The sequence below is a fragment of the Clarias gariepinus genome, chromosome 16 (genome assembly GCF_024256425.1).
Source record: "Clarias gariepinus isolate MV-2021 ecotype Netherlands chromosome 16, CGAR_prim_01v2, whole genome shotgun sequence".
NCBI classification, from domain to species: Eukaryota; Metazoa; Chordata; class Actinopteri; order Siluriformes; family Clariidae; genus Clarias; species Clarias gariepinus.
The window spans coordinates 23,499,276-23,522,719 of record NC_071115.1 but is presented as its reverse complement, the minus strand read 5'-3'; the positions used below and the strand labels follow the sequence as shown (position 1 = coordinate 23,522,719).

The window sequence follows — 23,444 nt, the reverse complement described above, 5'->3', positions numbered from 1 at the left end:
TTTGTGAAGCTCTTCAAAGTTCCTGGGTTGCCTTTGCTTGACAGTATTCTTAAGTCTGTGGTAATCCCTATTGCTTGACACCTTCTCCTACCACATTTTACTACACTATGCTATTTGTTCCAACCAACACACTCAGCGTTTCATTTAACTAAAGCCTATGTGAATCAGATTTTTGGAATAAGTGAGTCGAACCACCGTTTCTGTCTGTGCGTGTTTATTGGAATACATCAATAATATTCACAACATCTTTAATATTCATGACATTAAATCTGTGAACATCAAGCACTAATCACAGATCATTACACAAGTCAAATAAATTACCCATCATTGACAGTTACCAATAACCAATATTAATGCACACCAAACAACATAATATCTCATTCACACACGCGCACACACACACACAAATAGGAATTAATGACTGAGAGACATAGAGCAGGACAAGATTGGTTATTTTATACACTTGTTAAATGCTGGGGTGATAAATTCTGGCTTCCACACCCACCCACCCACACACACACACACACACACACACGAGTTTGAGCTGGCTGTTTAAACAGTTTGTTTGTCAAATACTAGAAAGGTTCATATTACATTTTCCATTCAACCACCTGAACACATGCACACGCACACACACAAACACAGATTAAACAGATGCTGACCTGCATTTTTACCCCTTACTGTCCATAGATTGCTCCATAATAAAGTTTATAGAGCATATTGAAGTTTAAATCATGCATTTGTAAATTGTAAATGTAAACTGTGGTACTGTTATTTGTATTGCACGAGCAGATGAGGGTTAACAAAGCTGTTTAAAAGAGCTACTCAGAGTTAGCAGTCTAGCCTAACTAGAAATGTTCTCTAGTGCTGCACATGAATATTGTTTACACAGTTAATCATTTATATGATGGTTTGGACACCTTAGAGTTATCTTTGTCACATAAAACAGCCAAATCTAGTGCACTAACACCGCCAGCTAAATTTTGCTGAGCACAATCAGCTTGCTAGCTAACCTATTGATTCCTAAACTGGCTAGCTAAAGCACAAGATTCTTTCTGTAAACAGATCATAAAAGTGCAAGCAGACATCTATGATTGTGTAAACCTGTGATAATAGTTTAAAGCAGATGTATATTAAACACTTTGTGTGAGTAAACAAAGAAATAAGTGGTTAAAGATTCAGAAAAATTCTGCTAATTAGCAATGCTAATTAAGGGGTGTTCCTTAGAACTAGCATTTGATTTTAAAACTGACTTAGTCTCTGGTGTGGTGGCCCAGGTCAGGTCAGGTCAGACAGAATGTATCAGTTTGATATTTTAGATATGTTTAAAGCTCTAACACACACACACACATACCTCCATACACACATCATAGTGTAACTGTACACCACAACTTACACACCACTCAAAGTCATAAATATAACAGTACATTGTCAGTACTATGCACTTAAAATTTTACTCACACACCTGCATGATGTAAAAGCTATATATGATGCGTTCGCACGCACAAAACAGAATAATATGTATTTTAGTGATAAGTTTGTACATTTTTAAATCTTTTATTCATTAAATAGCTAGAACAGTAGCTCACAAAGTACAAGACACTACACACACTGTGGTGTATGTGTGTGTGTATATGTGCGGGGGGTTACGATGAGGGGTACAGAATGATGCGGGATGGAGCTCCACTTGTTACTCTTAGAAGCTGTGATCTCTGAAGTGAAAGAAAGAAAAATCATCATCATCATCCTCTGTAACCCCATTTCTGCAGTTTCCACTTCCACAAGCAGGTATTGTTTCTCTATGAATCCCTTGTAGGACAGATATTTAAGTGGTGAGGGGTTCTTTAAGGAGATGTTTGCTTAACACTCATGAAAGAAGACAGTGACAGGGTTTTATGGTCAAATATCTGCTGCGGCAGAAAGGATTAAACATTGGAAGAGAAAAATAGCAGGTGAGGAATGAACCGTTTATACACTGCCTGGTTCACAAACAAAAATTCACCATTTCATAAAGGTCAAATTATTGGTCTGCATCAAGCAAAGTAGATTTTAAATGATTAAAATTGGGTTAAGAACTATTTAATGCATTATGAAAACCTGTAAGGATAGTGCTGAATCATCATTTTTCATTTTTTGAAGGAAAGTGGTCAGAAAAAAATTTTTTAAATCAAGAATGGAGATCATCTTAAAAAAAAACCACAATAAAAATCATGGCTATGTTTAATAGTAAAAGTATAGCCATCCAAAAGTAAGAGGATATTCATATGGTCATAAAAATATGTCATGTAGTATGATGGGTCCAGATTGACCTTATATCAGAGTGATAGATGCATCAGGTCACTGATCATACATAGTGTCTACTGTACAGTCCTCTGGAGGCAGTGTTATGACCTGGGGTTGCTTTAGTTGGTCAGTTCTAAACTCACCAAAATTATGTGGCAATAAAATTAAGTCAGAGGACGACCTGAATGTACTGAATGAACAGGGTATCACATCTACTTACTTTTATCTTCATGGATGGCATGGGCAAATTCCAGGACTTAAATTTTAAAAGCTTGTTTTGCCAGGCAGTGTATATGTTATAAAGGATAGCTGTAGCAAACTTTATCGCACATTAAAAAAAAAGAAGAAAAAAAAAAAGATAAACTAATTACTACATATTAATACTATTTCTAGTATATCTATTCTAAAAGCACAGCTTTTTTGTGATTAGTCATCTTACCAGTAGGCATGGAGATGTTAATTTCAAATTCGGATGTGATTGCTCTCATCCAGCCTGATGATTGTGACATTTACAAAAACAAACCAACAACATTAAAGGAGTGGTTTGTATTTTTTTTTTTTATATAATATATTGTATATATACATGTATTTATATAAAAATGTACAAGGTAAATCACAATGAAAACACCTGTGACAAGCCTTTCAACCTTCTAGCCATCACTGTTAAAACTATTGTGTTGGGGGGTGTCTGGGGTGGACCTAATTTCTGGGTCTGAAAAATCTACATAAAAATACCAGAATTTTGTCTTCACTAGCATCATTTGTGGTGCTGATTAAAATTAAAAGATACAGTGTGTGTTTCTTGTCGTATTAAAAATGAAAAAGAAAATAGTGATGGGTCACAGAGAAAAAGAAAACAAATTCCTCCACAACATGATGTTCCTGTTCTGCAGTCCCCCTGCAGTAGCAATGTACAGCCTGAGCTGTTAAATTAAAAGCATTATGACTACATGGGTCGTACAACACCGCGTTCGGAAGTAGTACAGCCGATGACCAGCCCCTACGTATATGTATGAGTGTGCTATAAGAGCATGTCATAGTATCAACCTTTTTTTTCAGCTTGTAAGGTACAGCATTAGCTTATTTATTATATTTAATAAATATTATATCATTAATATATATACATAGAAATGTTACTTACGCTCCCTCATCCCGCAGCAGGGAGAGGAATTTGCTGACACGATATTCCTGATCCATCTGCAGATAAACACATATAGAGAATGTTAGTAATACACTGCAGGTTAAACTCAAGACAGTCTCAGTACTTAATGTTCGCTTGTCTGGTATTAACAGGTTTTTAATTCAAGCTTATTAAAGACTGCTCAGTGAGCTAATTTTACCTGCAGTGACATCTCGATGAGCATAAGGAGCTTCTTAATTCCAATCCGCACTCGCTTCCCCTTCACCTTCTGGGCGATAGTTGCTCTTTCTGCATCCGTAAAACTGCCCAACAACTACATACACATAACACATACACAGAGTGGTTTTACTACCTTTCCGAGGACACTAAATTTTTTTTATCCCACTCTTTTGCTCTGGAAATGGAAATGTGGATATAGTGTACCTTAAAGTCAGTTAAGGTCGATGAATGGACTATAATTCACTTTTTAAAAGGTACAATATACTGTATTATATGCATCTTATTTAAGTATACGCAGTAAGTATAGAAGTTGGCTATGATTAGTGAAAGACCTCTAGCGCCTCCACCAGGTGATCTCCGCTGCCAATGTTGGGGACGTGGATGGTGGTGCTGAAAGCGTTGAGCATCTCCATCTCCTGCAAGACGTCTTTACGGCTAGTGGTGCCGATGATGAGCAGCTTACGGCCCTGCACGCATTGTTCACAAACACATACACACATTACACACGTCCTGTATACATGTACACACTCACAAAATGTTAAAGGGCAGTGTGATACACACTTGAGGAGGTGCTTTCTTCAGTAAAACCAGCAGTGCCTGGAGGACGAGGTTTGAAAATCTTGGGCCGATGGGAACGTAATCTGTGGATCGTTGTGCAGAAAATGAGTAATGTCGTGATCTGGTTATTTTTAAACCAGTACACTTATGCACACATTGTGTATATTAGACTCACCCAGCAGGCGCTCGATGTCGTCCACTACCACACAGCTGAGCTGGGACTTATAAGCATCATCAAAAATCTGTGCAAAAATCAGTGTTGTAAAAGTTTTCATAGGTTAAACTAAACAAAATATTATTTTCGATCTATAACTTTTACACTTTCATTCTGTATTCTATACACCTACCTTTTTGTTTCACCTTTCTTTCTTTTTATTTAACTTTTACTCATATGTTTTCACTTTCACTCCATTTAAAATAAAAATTAAATGTGTCTTTTCAATTATTTTAATCATTGTTGTCACTGAATCACTTTCAGTTCCTTGTATAAGAACCGTACCTAAAATGATTGATGGATATTCTCCATGTATATGATAACAGACCTTTTTAATGGCTTGACATTTTGAAATCTCGGAGTGGCCGATCATTTTATCAGGACTGCAAATCTTAATGAAAGGAAATTGCGAATCTTCAGCGATTTTAGCGGCTAACGCCGTTTTCCCGCTGTGTGGAGGACCTGTAAATAAACAGACATAACAGATTGACAAAATTTCTTTTAGGCAAAATATTTAGGCTAATACTGAATCTGTACAGGGCATAAAACTGACTTAATAAAATGTTTATGTGTATATCTTTAAAGCAAACTTTATTTATTTATTATTTTTTTTAATTATATATTTTTTTGACCAGCTCTCATCATAGTACATGAACAAGAATAAGGTCAGTCTCAGCATGTTGGTCTGGACACATGGCCTCAGAAGTAGAAACAGTCCATTAAAACTTTGGCATAAAGTTTTTTTATTCAAGGTGAAAACATCATCCTATGTTTGCTATATAACTCACAATGCCATCTGACAGATGGGACTACAGAGATTCAGGCTCCAACTTTCAAGTTAATACCGCCATTAACCTTGGCGTACTCTGCACTGCACTCTGGGACATGGAGTCCAGTGTTAGCGCCAATATCTCTACTTCTTTTACATTGGATTTTTCATTAATATGACGTTCCATGATGTTACTGATGGTGTCACAAAATGGTGGGTGAGAACAGAAGCTCTTTTTTGCATGAAAAAGTCACCCCTGACCATTTCATTTAAACTGTTGTAACTGTTCTAGCAAAGTGTTGAACAACTAATGTCTAATTAATAATAGAAATACAGCACCAACCAACAAATTATTACCAAAATAATCACAAATGTATTAATGTATTATTAAGAACATTATTCATGTGTTTCAAGGTAGTCGATACCTTCAATAAATCTAAATGAAAGAAAGCTAAAGTCTTTATTATAGCATTTAAAGAAATTCTAAAAGGCCTGTTTGAGCCGCTGATGCAAAATGTAAAAATGTGAAAAGGACAAAAAGCAGTAATTTTTTTTTTTTAATGTTTTTTTAGGAAATACATGCACAGTGGAGACCCATCTAAATGTCTAAAAATGACTTAAAAAGTACATTTTGCAAAATAGGTCCCCTTTAATTATAGTAGAGTGAAATGATGTTTTTTGCATAATCTAGAAGGCTGAAGTTAGAGTTCACAGTCAGCCATTATACAGCGTTAAAGAAAAGGGGGGTAAGTGCTTTTTAAAACACAGTTTAAAACTCAAAATTTAGGTGGGTGGCCCTCCAGCGCTCTCATATCGATTGGGATGCTAGTCAATCGCCTGCGTCTGTGAGCTCATGCAAGCGGAAAGAGTGGATGGCATGTGAGCAGTTTGAAAAGATATGGCTGGCTGGCATCACATGACTCCGAGGAAACACGTGATAACATTTAGCCCTCCCTCCCTGGTTGGTGATTTTTAAACATTAATATGGCCAGAAACACATTTTTATAGTTTTATCATGGGCTCAAACAAGCCATATGGGACCTTTAACCACCGAGCACCTTTGCTTTGCTTTAGCAAAGAGTAAATCGTGGCTAATGTGACTGTCTTGTTTTAATACTTATACAGTATTATCTTAATATATCTTAATATTTATATATTTATAATTCATTCTGACCTTCAAGCAGCACAGCCACCAGCGGAGTTCTGTCGCTGTTCTTGGTTTGCTGAACAAGCAGCTCTCCGTCATCCAGCACATGACTCACTGGATCACCCCATTTAATAATGCCGTTCATAATGTAGCTTGCGTAATCCTCCTGATTCGTACCAAACGCCTGAAACAGACAAAATCGACCGTTGCAACACAGCAAAAACGCACCGCCGAGCCTTTTGGTTCAGTGAGTAAAAGAGAATAGGAGATGGAACCATAACACTGCACCCTACTTACAGGTTTGATGTCGTTGTTTAATGACCCCATAAAATCCGCTCTGCAGACCTGCAGCTTCTCAGCTTTCTCCAGGTCTACCTCCACTGTGGCTGTGGCCTAACACACACATACACACACATTCATTAGAGATTTTTCATACAGTGCAACATGGAGAAAGACAGAACACTTTGATCTGTGAAAAGATAAATGGGTATTGAAAAAAACTGCCGGGAAAATATTAAAGGAACTGGTTATGGCAATATACAATGTTGTGGCCCAAATATGACCCTACCATAAGCAGACAAATTTTCCCCAAATTCCCAAATACAACCATGCACAGATATGGGTGCAATTTAAATTTAATCATTCATTTAAACACATAATCATTTTTACCCTGGGACTTGTATGGTCCAGCTGTAACTAATCCCTCCAGTTTAGCTGTCCTATCTTTCCTTGTTTTTGCTTTCCTACATATTATTGTGTTACTGCATCCTGTGTTATTAACCTTGATGTGTCGGTTCATGGCGGTCGATTGTGCAGCTCTCACTAATCCCTCCAGTTCAGCACCGCTGTAGTTCTTCGTTTCAACTGCCAGCTCCTTCAGGTCCACATCCAGCGATAACAGGTTAAACTCTCGCATTTTAGCCGTGTGAATGCTCAAGATCTGGACACGACCCTTCTCATCAGGCAAACCTACAGGAAGGTAAGAACGAAGGTGAGTGTACAATGGAGGTATGGAGGAGTGGTTCATAAATAATATCTTAATATAAACAAATCAAAGGTATGTAAGTAGAATTTGGACTTTATTCCCATTCAAAAAACTACGTAGGACGTTCGAGTCAAATCGAGATTTTTGCTTGTGCAGAATAAAAGACCATAGTTAAGAGAGTAAACATGTACTTTATTTCTCTATATAATGTCCTGCTACACTAATGCACTTATCTGAGAATTTCACTAGTGCTTCAAAACCATCAATGAACTTTACTCCAGAACCATGACTGCCTGTTTCATACCTGAAACGCTAGCCTCCCAGGAACTCCTTAAATGGCCCAAACTTATAAAAATGTCTTGGAGTGAGGTCAGGAACCCGCAGAGGGTGGGTTGAGGTCCTGTGATGTGCAAATGGTTTTGGATGCGTCTCTTCCACAAGTTAGCGACAACGCAACCCTTCGTTTTTCAAGGATCAGGCATTTCTCTCGATAAATGTTTACCAGGATGACTTTTAATTTTATGTCTTCATTCATGAGAAATGTTAACACAAATGCCGGTTTGACTCGAACACCAATTGCTTTGAAAATCGAAGCATGAATTGACCCAGTAAATTTTCCCTGTAATTATACCCTGCATAATTTAAAACATAATGCAAAGTCTTTTTGACACAGAATTTTCAACTTTTTCAGACTTTCTTATCGTTATCGTTTTTTATCCAGGGAATTAAAAAGATTCTGCAGAAATAGGATTGACCTTTGTACCAGCTCTACCTTCTTGTTTAAAATTTTTATCATCATCATCATGATCATTAGATCTCAGCTTGGCCTACATTTTTCTCCTATGTATTGTTTATCTGTCAAGACCACCGAAGTTAAGATCCTAATGTGACCGGCTACTGATCTGAAATGTCTCTGTCCTACATAACTGCTGCTTCCTCATAGAAAGGAATTGCTGTGATTCAGTTGTTCTATTCGATAATTAAAGTGGGAAGTATAATATGGATCTTATTAAAACCTTACCGATCTCCATTTTTACTTCAAACCTGCCAGGTCTCATCAGAGCATCGTCTATTAGATCAGGTCTGTTAGTCATTCCTGTACAATACCAACAGGTGAAAATGAGAAGTGTGCAATATAATCAGATAAATATGGAGTATAGAGACATTACTCATGTGCACAGTAACATACACTCAAGCATAGACAGCCAGATAGACTTCACAAACTGTTGTGTTAGTTCGTGTGTCTGTTTGTGTACCAATAACGAGGATATTGTTAAGTTGCTCCACACCATCGATTTTGGACAGCAACTGATTGACCACGGTGTCATGGACGCCGGTGCTGCTTGCTGCTGTACCACGCTGCTTACAGATGGCATCCAACTCATCAAAAATTATAATGTGCAGCCCGCTGTTAGCACCCAACTACCACACACATACACATACACAAACACAGAAACATAGAGAGAAAGAAATTTGTTAAAAACAAGGAATTAAAAACTCAAATGTCCCCAAATGACAAATCTAATAAGAATACTTACAGTGGTGATTTTAACTTTTTTTCCCCCTCGATTTTCTCCCTAATTTAGTCGTGTCCAATTCCTCCCCGTCACTAGGGGGCTCCAACATTAAGGCTACTACTACCACACAGTCGGGATGGCCAAAGACTTTCACGCGTTTCCTCTGAACCACGTGACGCCAGCTGATCGCATCTTTTTGAACTGCTCGCTCACGCACCGTTGGGGGCGGCGTAACACACTCGGAGGACAGCGCTATCTGCTCCTTCCACTTGCGTGAGCTCAAAGACGCCCCTGATTGGCTGTAGAGTCGTGGTTAATGTGAGAGCACTAAGTACCTTCCATCCCTCCCATCTAAGAGAGCTCGGCCAATCAGCTCCCTCAGGGCTGCGAAAGGTTTCAGCATTACCTGGTAATCGAACTCACGATCGCACAATCTCTGTACAGGGTTGTATCTTTATTTGTTTATTACCCTTTTCTGCTCCTCCTCAGCGTCAGCAAACAGTTTCCTGATGTTGGCCTCAGACTCTCCGACGTACTTGTTGAGAATCTCTGGTCCATTTACGATTTTCGGCTCACGTGCGTTTAGCATCTTCCCAATCTGCCTTGCCATCAGGGTTTTACCGCAACCAGGAGGACCAAAGAGGAGAATGCCTTTTACGTGCTTACATCCTGCAGAGAGAGCACACTGGCTATTACAGACATAAACAACAAGAGGGAAACCTGCCACGAGCTGTATCATGTATCTGTATGAGTAAAGCTTGAATGAAATGAGACAGACCATACCCATTTGTTCCACTATGTCAGGAGGAAAGACGCGTGAGGCGAATGCTCTCCTAAAGATGTCTGAGAACTCTTTATCCAGGCCGCCGATGCCCATGCGCTCAAAGTTCCAGTCTGGATTAATAATCGTCTGACGTGCCTCTTTGGTTTTGGCTTTTCCTGATTTATAATAAAATGTTGAAATTGGGAATATTTCAGCGTTTGATGTTTAAGTGCATGTTTTAAACTCTTCATAAATCTTTTTATAAAGCAGCGCTTACCAACAAGTGTAATTGAAGAATTCTCTGCTTTCTCAAAGATAACCTGACTGTTTCCCACCAACAGCCCAATCTCAATCTGTACACACAGAAAAATAACAGAAGAAAATCTGGCAATTAATCGTGCTGTGTTGAAACGAGTAAATTGTTGCTAAGTTTAATAAAAGTAAACAATGTAAAGTTGATGGTTTTAATCTACCGTTAAAAAAATATATAAACAGCATAAATAAACAAGCAGACAAATAGACCTTTTGTTTTTTTCCGCTCGCTGTCTCTCCCTTTAGTATGCTCGCATCCATTGCCTCGATGTCCTTCACCACCAGGCCGAACAGTTTATCGCAGAAACTAAATACCAACTATAAACACACACACACACACACACACACACACACACACACACACACATCAGCATTTCTAATACTGTGCTTAAGTAATTGTAATAAGAATAATTGGTAAAAGATATCTATACTATATTTGTCTTTTAAAATTATATTTATGCTTATTTTGTATCTTTTGTGATATATTAAATCTTGTGTCTGTGCTGCCAAAAAATGTACAATAATTACCACAAAAGATCCCCGTCTTTGGTACAATTTAAGGTTTATTAATGCTTAATTATTACGTTTCTGATTTGTTATTATTATTAATGTAGTCAATATTTTGTTACTTAAGGCACTTTTAACATTCTCATGGAAATAAATAATAATAAAGATTTCACTCAGCTTATTTTTTTTTTAAATGCGTTACAGGACATGCATTAAAACTACAAACAGAAATAACTCCTGGTTCATTTCCAGCTCTGCACTAAACACTCCCGTGATAACTGTTGCTAGATTGATTTGAGCCTAAAGGCCTCTTCTGATTACGCTTTACATGTTCTTCTCATTAGACTTGTGGTCTTATACTAACTGAGTTCTTGCGTGTGTGTATACTGTATGTAATAAGAGTTTTCATGATGCATTCTCTCTTCGCTGCAAAATGTTTCCTTTTTTTATTTCTTTTTTTTCTGCAACGTTTGACTATGACAACATTCATATATGAGCTTAAAAGAAAATAAGAGATTGCATGATCATATAAAAGGTTTTGTACCTGCTGTCCCACAGTGAAGGCCTGGTTATTGAACTGCTGAATGAATTCACTCGCCATTTTGTCTGAATCATATGGAGATGAGTCAGTGTTTTTCTTTTGCAAAAAGTCGATCTCGATCATCATCGCGCCGATACACTGCTTTGATTTGTCAAAATTATAGTTTTGAACTGAAAACAGAAGAGAAATACCATAACAAATGTAAGGCACTATAAACGGAAAATCTTTGAATGAATTATGGCAAAATATTAGAAATCCTATAATTCGTACCTTCCACTTCCTGTCCGATAGAGAGTCCAGCCCATTTCCTCTGTCGGAGAGATAAAGCACGGTGTAACTGCCATGAGCTTTTATATAAACAGATTACAGGGAGAGCTGCATGCAGATTCGCTGACAAACTTCATACGAGGAGTGTTCAAGTCAAACCATCATTTGTGATGCAATTTCTCTTAAATGAAATCATTCACCAACACCACTTGCACATTACTGGAACTCGACTGGGAGTTATTGCCACATCCCCTGTACAGTCCTGATCTCACTCCAAGCCATTTCCACACGTTTGGGCCATTAAAGGAGTTCCTGGGAGGCCAGTGTTTTAGACATTAAGCAGGAAGTCTGATTATGGCTCCAGAAAACTTTCTACATTGATGGTATCCGAGCACTAGTGAAACGATGGGATAAGTGCATTAGTATAGCAGGGGATTATATGTAGAAAGAAAGGTTAAGTTTTTACTGTCTAAAGCTGCTTTGCGGCAATGAAATTGCTAAAAGCGCTATACAAATAAAATTGAATTGAATTGAACTGTCATAAATGTGTACTGGACTTCTGCACAATCAAAAGTCCTGGTTTGACTTGAACACCCCTTGTAGTAAGTCAATATCTGAGAAAAGTTACCGACCAACTGAAAAAATTCGCCATGCATGTGTAATTTTTATGTACGTTCTAAATAACACTAAATTAAAAACCAGTATGATTCATTTCAATTTAAATCCTCACTATACATGCTAAACTTAACTCTTTGTACAACATAGATGAGCTTGCTGTCATTAAGTGTATAGACAGAATTTGACAGCAGGCACAAAAACGCCAAACACGACCTGTATTACTGTATATAAATCTAATAAACTGACCGTGCTAAGAGAAGAACGTGAGTAAGAATCAAAGAGTTTGTAAAAATGATATGTGTTTGCCTGTGTGTACCTGAGGTAAGCTGAATGCTATAGTCCCAGGTGTTACTGTGTTATGAGACTTCACCGTGAACACAAACTTGTGGTTTGGAGTGGTTTTAACACTTACATGCCTGCAGATGGGAAAGAGAAGAATTACACAATCACCAAGTCATTCATTTATTCTCTTTTAAGGAACGCCTCATAATCAAGGTCACTGAGAATCCGGAGACTATCCTGGGAACGCTGGAAACGAGACATTGGCATCATGCTGGTGAATTCTCAGATCTTATTGGTATAAAAGGTGCTGATTGAGGCCTCCAAGTGGCGCAGTGGTAAAGTGTTCACCCTATCACCGGAGATCGCTGGTTTGATTCCCGGGTGATGCTGTAACCTCTTGCAGCTGGAGGTCTAGAGAGAGCTGATTAGCCGAGCTCTCTCAGAGGGGAGGGATGAAAAGGTTTTTAGTGCTAAAATAGTGCTTTAATCACGGCTCTACAGCTGATCAGGGGCGTCTGTGAACTCACGCAAGCGAAAGAAGCAGATAGCGCTGTCCTCCGAGTGTGTTACGCCGCACCCAACATTGTGTGAGCGAACAGTTCGAAAAAAGATGCAGTTGGCTTTTAGTTGCCGTGGTTCGGAGGAAACACGTGATAGTCTTCGGCCCTCCGGTAGTAGGATCTTAATGTGGGAGCCCCCTAGTGACGGGGAGGAATTGGACACGACTAAATTAGGAAAAAAAATCAGGGGGAAAAAAAGGGTGCTGATTGACTTTAAATAACAGCGGATCTTTCAATCGTTTGGCAATGAGGTAAATGCTTTGAATACTTTACATTTGCTAAACACTTTTAAAGATCCTTAGAATCATACAAATTCAGAACGATAATTGTTTTAAAAGTCTGCAAGGTTTGGTACTTTAAATGCATTCTTCCTTCCAAATATGGCGTCTGTTTGCTGTTTAACAGATACAGTATGGTATGTTGTATTACTGTAATACTCACTGTCCAGACTGCAGGTCCTTCTCACTCACCACTGCGCAGTTTGTTAAAGACAGCTCATCAGTAGGGCATCGCGCCGCTTGCATTGTCTGAGAGAAGTACAAAGAAAGAGAGTGAGTGATGTTCAATTCGACGGGTAAAAATGGATTCACTCATCTACCTCAAAAGAGATGCTTTGTTCCAAACCACACCTTGTAATTTTTTTTGCTGCGTAGCACACTGCACCATTTTGTTGCTGCGTATGTAAGCTAGAAATGTAACATAATCAAGGACATGTGCTTTTTTTCTCCCTTTCTGTCTTCAGTTTGGACACTCACCAGCCAGCTAACACATCAAACTTATAGCCAGCTTGCAACTCATGCAGTGTAACAGACTCAGTGGAAAAAGCCATCCTCTACCGCCTTCACAATTAGCTAATGTCATTGTAATTGACAAGAGAAAATGTGTAAATCATCCCTTCTGCCAAGGGAACACAGTCAGATTTTCTGCTTTAGGACCAGAGGAACATTTTGCACCAGAGCCATTTGCACCCTTTCCCACAAAAAACAAAACAAAACACTGGGAGCCACAAAACCCTTTTCACATCTAAAATGAAGATAACACTGCATATATTGTTTTATGCTATGTTTTAAAAAATAGTGTGTTGCATTTATAAAATCAATGAACTGCTACAGAGAAAACGAAATCATTTGCATGTATGCAGGCAAAAAATTTTATCACTTCGAAAAAAAACGCTGGGTTGAAGGTTACTTTTAAATAAAATACTCAATGTCTATTTAAGTCCTCCTCGTATTTATAAAATACATTTTAAAAAGCCAAACTTAAATTATCCACCTGCAGCAAACCAAAAATGCTCTCTGCCGTCATCCTTTAATCATATGTACTGGAGCGTGCAGTCAGCAATCACCCCCAAAAAAAAAAAAAATGGAGCTTCATATATTTATTAGCATTATTATCGATGACAACATCATATTAATATGACACAATAATTAAAACTTTAAAATGAAAGTAAATTAAATTAAATTTATTATTATCAATAATATGGAGGAAGTGACGTCAAAACTGGTGACTTTACGGAGTGTTCCGAATGGTGGAGGTTTTCCAGGGACGTTCCCTTCACTGAGACCGAAATACTGCCTACTTGAGCTACAAATAAAAACTATTAATAATTTCTATACAAATTATTTTTTATATTTTTTATACACTCTAGCCATATGTATATTTCATACAAAATATTCATAAATTCATAAATAAAGCCAATAATCTATGTGACCCATGCAGACCATGTGCTGTTTCAAGACATCATTATTTAAAGTTGCTTAAAGGACTCCATTTTGACCAGCAGCTGCACTAGATTGCTGCTTCATTCTGGAAAACATTTCTGACTCAATTTCTAATGAAAATCTGTTGACTTTGATTATCTTGAGATGTCTCTAGACCTTGACTGGAATCCTAAGACCACTCTAACAGACCTTCAGAAGTCTTTTGTAGAGACAGGTGACCATGCTATCCAAAAGGTTATCATGGTAGAGTGGTTAGACAGAAACTACCGCTGAGTAAAAGACAATTGAGGGACTTTGCCAGCATAAGAAAAAAAAAATCATCTGGACTGATAAGACAACATTTTAACTCTTTGGGCGGAGCTTAAAAATGCCACATTTGGCAAATGCCTGGTTCTGCTCATCAGACGGGTGTCTACCATCCTTTCCTTGAAGCATGGTGGTGGCAGTAGCTCTGTGGGTGCTTCTGAGTGGCAGGGGCAGGGCTACTGGTCAGAATTGAGGAAAGGATGAATGCAACTATGCTAATGTATCTTTTGGACGAGTCCCTTAATGTCCATGAGTGGACAAGCCAAAGCTCAGACATGTAAACGATAAAGAATCTGTGGAAAGACCTGTAAATTTCAGTTCATGGATGCTTCCCATCTTATCTTGCTGACTCCCTGGACGACTGAGAGAAAGGTGTGCAAAGCTTGTAAGACTCAAGAAAATCAGTACCTAAGGGACACGGTGGGGTAGACAGTGTATCTGGTGCCAACCCATTGCATGGCATTAGCACACACACTTACACACCCACTCGTACACTACGGGCAATTTGGAAACACCAATCAGCTTCCATGGCCTGACCTTGGACTGTTGGAGGAAACTAGAGTACCCAGAAGAAACCCACCAAGTAATGGGAGAACATGTAAACTTTCCCTGGAGGTGTGAGGCAACCAAAGTGCAAACCAAAGACACTGTGCAAACAAAAATGATTGATTTAATGAAATTAAAAAACATTTTTAATAAACAATTCTAAACGCTGTATTAATTTGGGTGGTACAGGTTGTTGTGTGTATTTTAATAAAGGCAAACGTCCTGCTGGGCCTGTTGTGAAGATTGTATATATATATTTTAATCAGCGACTGACTAATTAGTAAACAAGATATCCCAAAGCAGTGTTTCAGCCATGTAGGAATCACTCAGTAAGGTAGTCTACCATGAATGCAGAAATAAGAATATAACAGAAATAATGGTTACTTACGCAGATTGAGCAGAAGATCCAACCAAATGGATCTGCATAGTAACGTGTGGCCTGTGGTAAACTCTGCTTTTCCTTTTTCAAGATCCTCCACCCTCTAAGGCCTTAGTAACAGCACTTACATGCGCAGATAAGCACTAATTGATCAAGTGACATTTAAATGGATGGAAACATTTGTGAGCTAAGGGACAGGCAAGTCATTACAGCAGAACCACCAGAAACCCCAGAAGTGGGAATTGCTGCAGTACTGGCAACCAGCCAAGGTCTCCATTAAATCTCAGGCAGGTACTGTATGTGCAGACTAATAAGCGTTTGCTGGCCAACAAGGGTTGAGTTCAAGATCAATTTGATCCATTGGTCATGTGATATTATTTACCCTGTCATTACCCAATCTTCTCCACCTCCATATTCTACCACACCTTTTTCACCTATGCTACCCCCTACAATCCTCAGCACCATACAACAGCACATCAGATCATCTCTATGCTGCATATTATTAGCTCCACATTTCACATGATCAGACCCACTCTCTGTCCCATCATCCTATACAACATCCCATCACTCCCATTCTATCACTCCCACCACCCGTCCTCTCTCTCTCTGTCTCTCGCTCTCTTTTTCCAACAAAAGCACACCAGAGTAAAAGAGTTATGTGTTTCAGTAAACATTTTGTACACATTTACAAGTATATAAATGTCACCATGATACAGATTCAATAAACCTATGAAATAAAGATCTAAAAGATTATCTTGCGGCTTTTAACATAGTGATGAAACTGCAAATCTGACTGAAAAGACAATGCGGGCAAATACAGGAAATTATTTATTATGTGGGATGAGAGGTATGAGTTCACTAAATAAAAGTGACTCTTTTAACATCATTTGCTCTGAAGCTTAACTATGAATTTAGAAAAAAAAACAAGGCAGACTAAAACAACGCAAAGAGATGCAGTTTACAGTCTAAAACAGGGGTTCTTAATCAAACTTAATATTTAAAAGGCCCGCATGGTCAAAGGTCTGGCCCGATTGGTTATACGCACATAGCTTGCTTGGAACTTACAGGCAACGTACATTCATATTTAAGGCAGTCTGTAACAAAATACATTGAAGTCTAGAGGTAAAAGTATATATTATCCAATCAAACAAACATGGTATTGGTGCTAAAGTGTCTTTTTATTTCCCGATCCATTCGTCGTTTTATGTACATTTGCATACACTTTAATTTTTTTATCAGATGAAAAAAGAAGCACATTTGCTAAATACGATTTCACGCCCTTTTATGTAGCGTCCTTTTTTGAATTCAAATATTTTAATTGTAATTCAGATGAAACTTGGCCAATTAAGATGTCACATAAGAAAGGCATTAACCTGAAAAAAATGTATTATTCTAAAATGCAAAATTGTTAAGAGATTGCAACGTGAATTTGACATGGTTACAGACACTACAGATTTTTTGCTTTTTAAGCTTTTACTAATGACCAATTTAAGGAACAATCTTTATAGGTCATATGTTTCTAGAGGCTTACACCAATTTTAGTATCAATACTCAAAGAAATAATTAGCAATTTAAATTATTGTTGTTTGAAGCGAGACAGTATAACGCCTAATAATGCCTAAAGTTATCAACTTGAAATTTTTAAGGAAGCAAGACTTCCATGTTGCACAAACATGTCGCAGAACATTAACAGCTTTAACCATAGCAACTCTAACTTTAAAGCAACAAGCATTCAAGCGTCAAAGTTTCAAAATACGTGCAAAATAAACTGCACTATTAGCCAGCTAATCTCTGATCCAGGAGGACAGAAAGAGTGAAGCTGATCGGTTGGTTCCATCCACCTGATCTGAGGTGCACATGCTGCCTCATTCATACGACGTATTTAAAATCGCAAAAATGAGCAAGCAAAAGACGTGACGTGATCTCTTATTACAGTCAAAATATGTAATGCACTAGATTCAAACGAATGAACGACTTGAACTGGATGAGACTCATGAAAAGAGCCGTTAAATTTTGTTTCCTGTTTAATGCGCTGTATAGATCCTATGGGAGTCACATGACAAAAGATATGAAAGGTGAGCTGCTCATTCAGTTTATCATAATATGCTCTTAGCTGCATTGTAATATTTTCATTACTGGAACTTTAGCCAAAATTTGTGTATGTAGCCGTGCTGGGGGTCTGTTTATTAAAAATGTAACATTTTATTTAACAAAATGAACTAAATGACAAAAAAGTTTAAAGAACCGAGTCAATAAAATGATTCTTGAAACTTCCTATCACTAATTACACAGCGGTCTAGTGTAAGAAAGAGACGGGGTAGCTGCAGATCGGATTAATGGGCGTGCCGAAAGGTAGGGGGCGTGTCGAAAGGTCTTGATGAATGGTTGCGCAAGTTGCCTGTTTAAAGGCTAATATTAAACACTATTGTTCTTTCTAATGCGTTTATGTAATGCACCTAACATAATCCTCAATATTAAAATTCCCTTCTTTTCCTGTAAAAATATCGATAATATAAATATTCCTTTCTAATCTAAACATTCTACTGCGTTGCCACGGGTTACTGACGTCATCCTCGTGCGTTTGAGTCATGGTCGTGGCTAAAAGGGATATATAGCTCCGACCGGAAACTAACAATAAAATTAATTGTTATACCTATTGGATCATTTTTCACAACCAAAACTAATCCTTTTAGTAATACAAAAAGTTTTATTGTTGTACAGTGAGAGAAAAAAAAAGGTTAGATTGATGTGCGCATGCCCAATAGAGCTCGGGCTGTATTCCTTCTAGCCTTAACTGTATTAAACCCATAATCAAAATCAAATTACAATTATTTAAAAGAATATAGTACCACAAGCTGTTCATAAAATGTTTAATGTAATTTTAATATTTTTGGAATACTATTAACTTTGTATTGGTTAAACAAGACCAAAAAAAAGTTACAGAATTAGTCATTCAGAATGTTTTGAACTGACAGTTGTTTTTCCGTAGTTTTACTAAAAGTGCATAAAAACTAAGAATCTTCTTGTTTATACAGTTTTTTCACCGCTTTTTATACTGTTTTATATTGCTCTTTAAAATGTCACTTTAATCAACTAAAATAAGCACACTTGCACTGTTCTTATTGCACTGTTCCATTTTTCACCATATCAGCCTTCTGTGTTGTAAACTGTCCCTTTTTGCAGAACAGTAACTCAATCATCTTACCTCTGTTGTTCTCCAAGTTTGTGTTATTTAAGCTTTTTTTTTAGGTTTATTTAAGTTTTTTCAGTGTTATTTGTAACAAGGGTTGAGAAAAACGTCATTTCAATTCTCTATATGTATGCACTGTACATGTAGCAGAATTGACAATGACGTTGACTTTGACATTGCCTGATGAGGACAAATATGGTTCATAAAACACCACAATAAAGAGGAGGAGGAGCACAATTTTGTAACCTTTGAAGTGGCACTTATTCAGTAAACAGACCCAATTTTAGCCAATAAAACATTTTATTTAGGAGCTGCTCCGTTTAGGAGTGTACTCCACCCAACCTGTACACTCAAGCTGCTCTTTCATTCGTTTATGCTGTAGTAGCAGTTCATGGAACAGAATTCTTCATAAAATGACGAGGCCTAAAACATTTCACGAGACCTAAAAACATCTCTAGTGCAAAACAGACACCGATACAAACTGCCAACCCTTACTTCAAGGGCAAACCTGTCCGTGTTTCGTCTCACAGTAATATGAGTCTGTCGACAACAATTAAACGAACAATTAAATGACGAAAATAAAGAAAAAAATAATTTATATTACAGTATCTAACCACACCAAGCCTTACACCCGCCATGATCTTCCACGCTAAAATAAAGGTACTTACATATAAATAGGATTACCGCTGATTGGCCAATGCAGAAGCTTCTTTCTCCAATAAGAAAGCTTTCGACACGCCTCCTACCTTTCGGCAGGCTGATTGGCCAATGCCAGCCCACCAGTTTCTTTTGACATGCCCTCTACCCTTCGGCATGCCCCGACCTTTCGGCACGCCTATTGCTCCAGCCTGCAGTTATCCCTACTTGGTAAGAAACGTCACTGTCTGCATTCAATTAGCACTAAATCAAGGTGTGTCCGCTAGATGGAGACACTGACCTTTTCATCGACTACGTGAATCATGAGGCATGCCTGACTCGCTTTTCCAGGTCTGCAGGGCATAATCTGAACGGTTAGCTGTTAGACAGCTCGATATCGTCCTGTCTTATCCTGTCTTCTTGGTGTTCACCATTTGGCAGCCGCTATGTCGTGGATCATCCTGTTCACATGCTAATTTTTGAAATCCACCTGACCTGGTGACGAACCCTTTGGTCTCTGTGACATTAAACATTACGTCCTCCAGGTAATCATCAAATATGGAAACTATTGCGCTTCTCCCGGGAGGAGCAATGGGAATTTGGAAAGACTGAGTACACTGTGACAAGTATTTTAAGAAATTAAGAAAGTGGACGATGTATTTAATGGGTTTCTTAATTCCTACCGCTGGGTAACACCAAAGAGACAAGAAGGCAAGGATGACTGTTAAGATCTCCAAACAGACTAAAGAAATTAAGGTGAACCTAAACCTACTTCCAGGCAGGAAACATGCTTTATTACTGAATTATTGCATTCCTGATATGAGGTGTGGGCTGAGCCATCTGGTCCGGATCTGATTCAGGCTTTAATGTCAGGTTTTAGCTTTAAAGTAAAGTGTTTGGCTTCTAAGTTTAAAATTAGGGGTTAGAGGGTTTTTTTCGGTTTGGGTTTAGAATTTGGTCTTTATATACTGTAGCTAAACAAGTATTTTAACTATTTTCTTTATGTTAAATATTAAAAGATTTGACATTCAAAACACACATAAAACTTATAAGATGATTTATTTATCCATTCAGGGACTATCCCGCTTATCCTGTACAGGGTCATGGGAAGCCTAGAGATTATGTCAGCAGATTTTGGGCCTATATAGGAAATTTACACTGGACGGGGTGCCAATCCATCGCAGGGACCATACATGCCCATTTACACACTACGGGGAATTTTGGGAACGGCAATTAACCTAATCTGTATGACTTTGGAAGGTAGGAGAAAACCGGAGTAACTAGAGAAAACCCCACCAAGTACATGCAAACTCCATGCACTCAGAACCCGAGATGGGAGTTGAACCCCGACCCTGGAGGTGCGAGGCGACAGTGCAAACCACTAAGCCACCGTGTGGCTAGTAATCTAACGTATCTAGCAAACATTATGTACGACTGTTTTTAACAGTAAAAGCTAAATGTGCATAAAAGAGTTAATGCATATACTGTCTACTGTCTAAACAAAGAAGCGATTGAGCACATCAATGTTAAATATTTACTAATATAAGTTCTGTTGGCCAAAAGTATGTGAACACCTGACCGTCACTCTCATATGTGGGCCTTTCCTGAAATTTTCCACATGCATAATTATACAGAATGGCTCCATATGCTGTAGCTTAACAATTTACCATTACTGTAGCTAAGACACATGAATGTGTGACAGTGCTCATATACGTGAAGAAACGTGAATAAATGTTTTGCCAGTGATGGTGTGAAAGAACTTGAGTGTCCTGTACAAGAGCCTCTGCCTCAAACCCACTGAACAAATCCGGTATGAACCAGAGCAAGGATTTCACCCAGTCTTCCTCACCTTACATCGTTACCTGACCTCACTATCACTCTTGTGGCTGAATGGGGAAATCCCCCAGGCGAGCTCCAAAATCCAGTGGAAAGCCCTTACAGAAAAGCAGAGCTTATTATAACAACTCTGTATTAGTACCCAGGGTTTTGCAATAAGGTATTTAACAAGCACATACGAGTGTGATGGCCAGGTGTTGTCATAGCTGCATAGTTAATATTTGTGCACTTTTACTTTATATACTTGTATATGGGGGTCATTGTATAGCTGTACGTTTTTGTAATTGCGTGGTATCTTGTCGTTGGAACACGTTTCACAGCATTTTTCATTTTTTTAAAACCAAGCATGCAGCTTTCCGCGGTCTAGCTTTCACAGACACACACAAACACAAAGTGCTGAAATGTGAAACAGCACATCGATTAGCTGAGACAAACCCTGCCGTTTGTGAAAAAGAAATGGTTTGGGTTTTGACTGTAACCCACACACAATTACTTGAAGTTGGCTCTTTTTAAAAACATATTCTACCAATAATACTGAGGTTAAAGAACTGAAACTTTATAAGCGTAAAGCTTGATGATGTCTATACAAAGGTTCCTTTAGCAGTACATGATATTCCTTGTAAAAAAGAAAAGATGTGGTCTTAAGTCCAATGCCATGACACGACTATTTTCTAGAGGCAAGGTTTATTTGATTGACAAGCTGTCCAGACATCCAGCACAGACCCTGCCACAAATACAGCTCTGAGCTCATAATGAGCACAAGCGATAATTATTTTAGGCTACTTTATATTATTTGTCACATGATTATTTGTCACAATGTACGAGTTTATCCCAAAAAGATTTAAATCCCGGTTGAATTCTATGAGATTCAGTGATATTATGTTCTCTATGTCAGATTATACCCATGTCAAATTGGACCTGTGACTAAGGAAAATGACATCACACCTTTCAGCTGACCTCATTCAACACATGACATCACACCTATTATTATATATTTTTTATATTTATAATAATCCTGTCATAGGAGTGTCACAGGCTTTCTTCACTGAATGTTAACAGTAGTCAGCATCATCGTCAACTTTTTTGTTATACTATGAGCGTGTAATAGGCGTTCCTTGCCGGATGTAACAGTAGGCAGCGTCCTCACTGAATGTAATATTGTGCTGGGCCGTCTATCGCAGGTACGTCAGAATGAACACAGGGCTACTGAAACCCCGGATCAGACTGCAGAGCGTCTACAGTGATGGCACATATGACAGGCCACAGGTAATGGTATCAATCAAAAAAGTCATACCATAGGTTATATGGTGTAAACCCAGATTTGCTTAAATTCGATATATCCAACATTTTGTTTTGCAAAATGCATGTAAGGGTGCTTTCATCCTAGACATGACTGATTTGTACCGCGCTCAGAAACTATGGGCAGTGTTTACATTATTATTATTATTACTATTATTATTATTGTTATTATGCATAGTTGTATACACTCGTGCATTTTTCAATCTTTGATACCCGCTATTAAACACAAAGAGAAGAAGAGAATGTGGAAGTCCATCTTTGTGCTATATCGGCCTAATATTATTGATATTTCTGATAAAAAAATGTCTAGAGTAACGTTATCGCATGTCTTCCTTTATCCACTATGGCTGTGTAGGTCAATGGATAAGATGCGCACTGCATGCACACTGGGATTTTGGAGGTAATAGACGGCACTGATGATGTCACGTCTAAAGACCGGACCACTACTGTGTTCAGGTACGATCACACCCGAGTACACTGTACCATGCTCAAGATCACCTTTTTAAGCAGACCTGGGCACGTTCCACAAGCCTGCACATTGATCTTAATGAGCCAGATTTTGGGGTCAAGTGTTCTCAGAAACTATATGTTAAACTTAAATATGTTTATGGCATTTCAGCAGGTGCTTAGCCAAAGAAACTTACATTTTTATATTCTTACACATATGAGCAGTTGAGGGTTAAGGGCCTTGATTAAGGGCCCAACAGTGGCAGCTTAGTGGTGCTGGGAAAATGCTCTAAGGCATCCTAATCCAGCTTAACAACATTACAAGCTCCCTGACTGCCAAGATACAGCCAAAAAAAAAAGTTCTGCCTCATTGCTGCTACCCTACAATGCCAATCTACAAG

The 23,444-nt window shown here is 38.2% G+C and overlaps 2 protein-coding genes across 3 annotated transcripts in view; one reads left to right on the top strand and one right to left on the bottom strand.

Moving 5' to 3' along the window:
* Positions 1-203: 203 nt before the first annotated feature.
* The window catches only part of nsfa (N-ethylmaleimide-sensitive factor a), a 24,924-nt gene continuing 1,683 nt past the window's right edge, over positions 204-23,444 (bottom strand). The window contains exons 2-21 of one of the 2 annotated variants that reach the window (XM_053515370.1): positions 13,125-13,210; positions 12,158-12,257; positions 11,227-11,266; positions 10,960-11,126; positions 10,119-10,226; positions 9,874-9,949; positions 9,617-9,772; positions 9,303-9,502; positions 8,573-8,738; positions 8,338-8,412; positions 7,113-7,300; positions 6,629-6,724; positions 6,359-6,515; positions 4,744-4,877; positions 4,377-4,443; positions 4,205-4,284; positions 3,976-4,110; positions 3,624-3,737; positions 3,425-3,480; positions 204-1,712 (exon numbers count right to left, since the gene is read on the bottom strand). In XM_053515370.1, coding sequence (XP_053371345.1) covers positions 1,697-1,712; positions 3,425-3,480; positions 3,624-3,737; positions 3,976-4,110; positions 4,205-4,284; positions 4,377-4,443; positions 4,744-4,877; positions 6,359-6,515; positions 6,629-6,724; positions 7,113-7,300; positions 8,338-8,412; positions 8,573-8,738; positions 9,303-9,502; positions 9,617-9,772; positions 9,874-9,949; positions 10,119-10,226; positions 10,960-11,126; positions 11,227-11,266; positions 12,158-12,257; positions 13,125-13,210 — 2,217 coding nt within the window. In that variant the 3' untranslated portion in view covers positions 204-1,696. Of the gene's footprint in view, positions 1,713-2,716; positions 2,777-3,424; positions 3,481-3,623; positions 3,738-3,975; positions 4,111-4,204; positions 4,285-4,376; positions 4,444-4,743; positions 4,878-6,358; positions 6,516-6,628; positions 6,725-7,112; positions 7,301-8,337; positions 8,413-8,572; positions 8,739-9,302; positions 9,503-9,616; positions 9,773-9,873; positions 9,950-10,118; positions 10,227-10,959; positions 11,127-11,226; positions 11,267-12,157; positions 12,258-13,124; positions 13,211-23,444 lie in introns of those variants that run through there. The other variant, XM_053515369.1, reaches the window with a different exon arrangement.
* The window catches only part of cdk5r1a (cyclin-dependent kinase 5, regulatory subunit 1a (p35)), a 17,047-nt gene continuing 16,578 nt past the window's right edge, over positions 22,976-23,444 (top strand). Inside the window, exon 1 of the mRNA XM_053515372.1 lies at positions 22,976-23,052. The gene's annotated coding sequence lies outside the window, so the exon portion shown is untranslated. The remainder of the gene's footprint in view (positions 23,053-23,444) is intronic.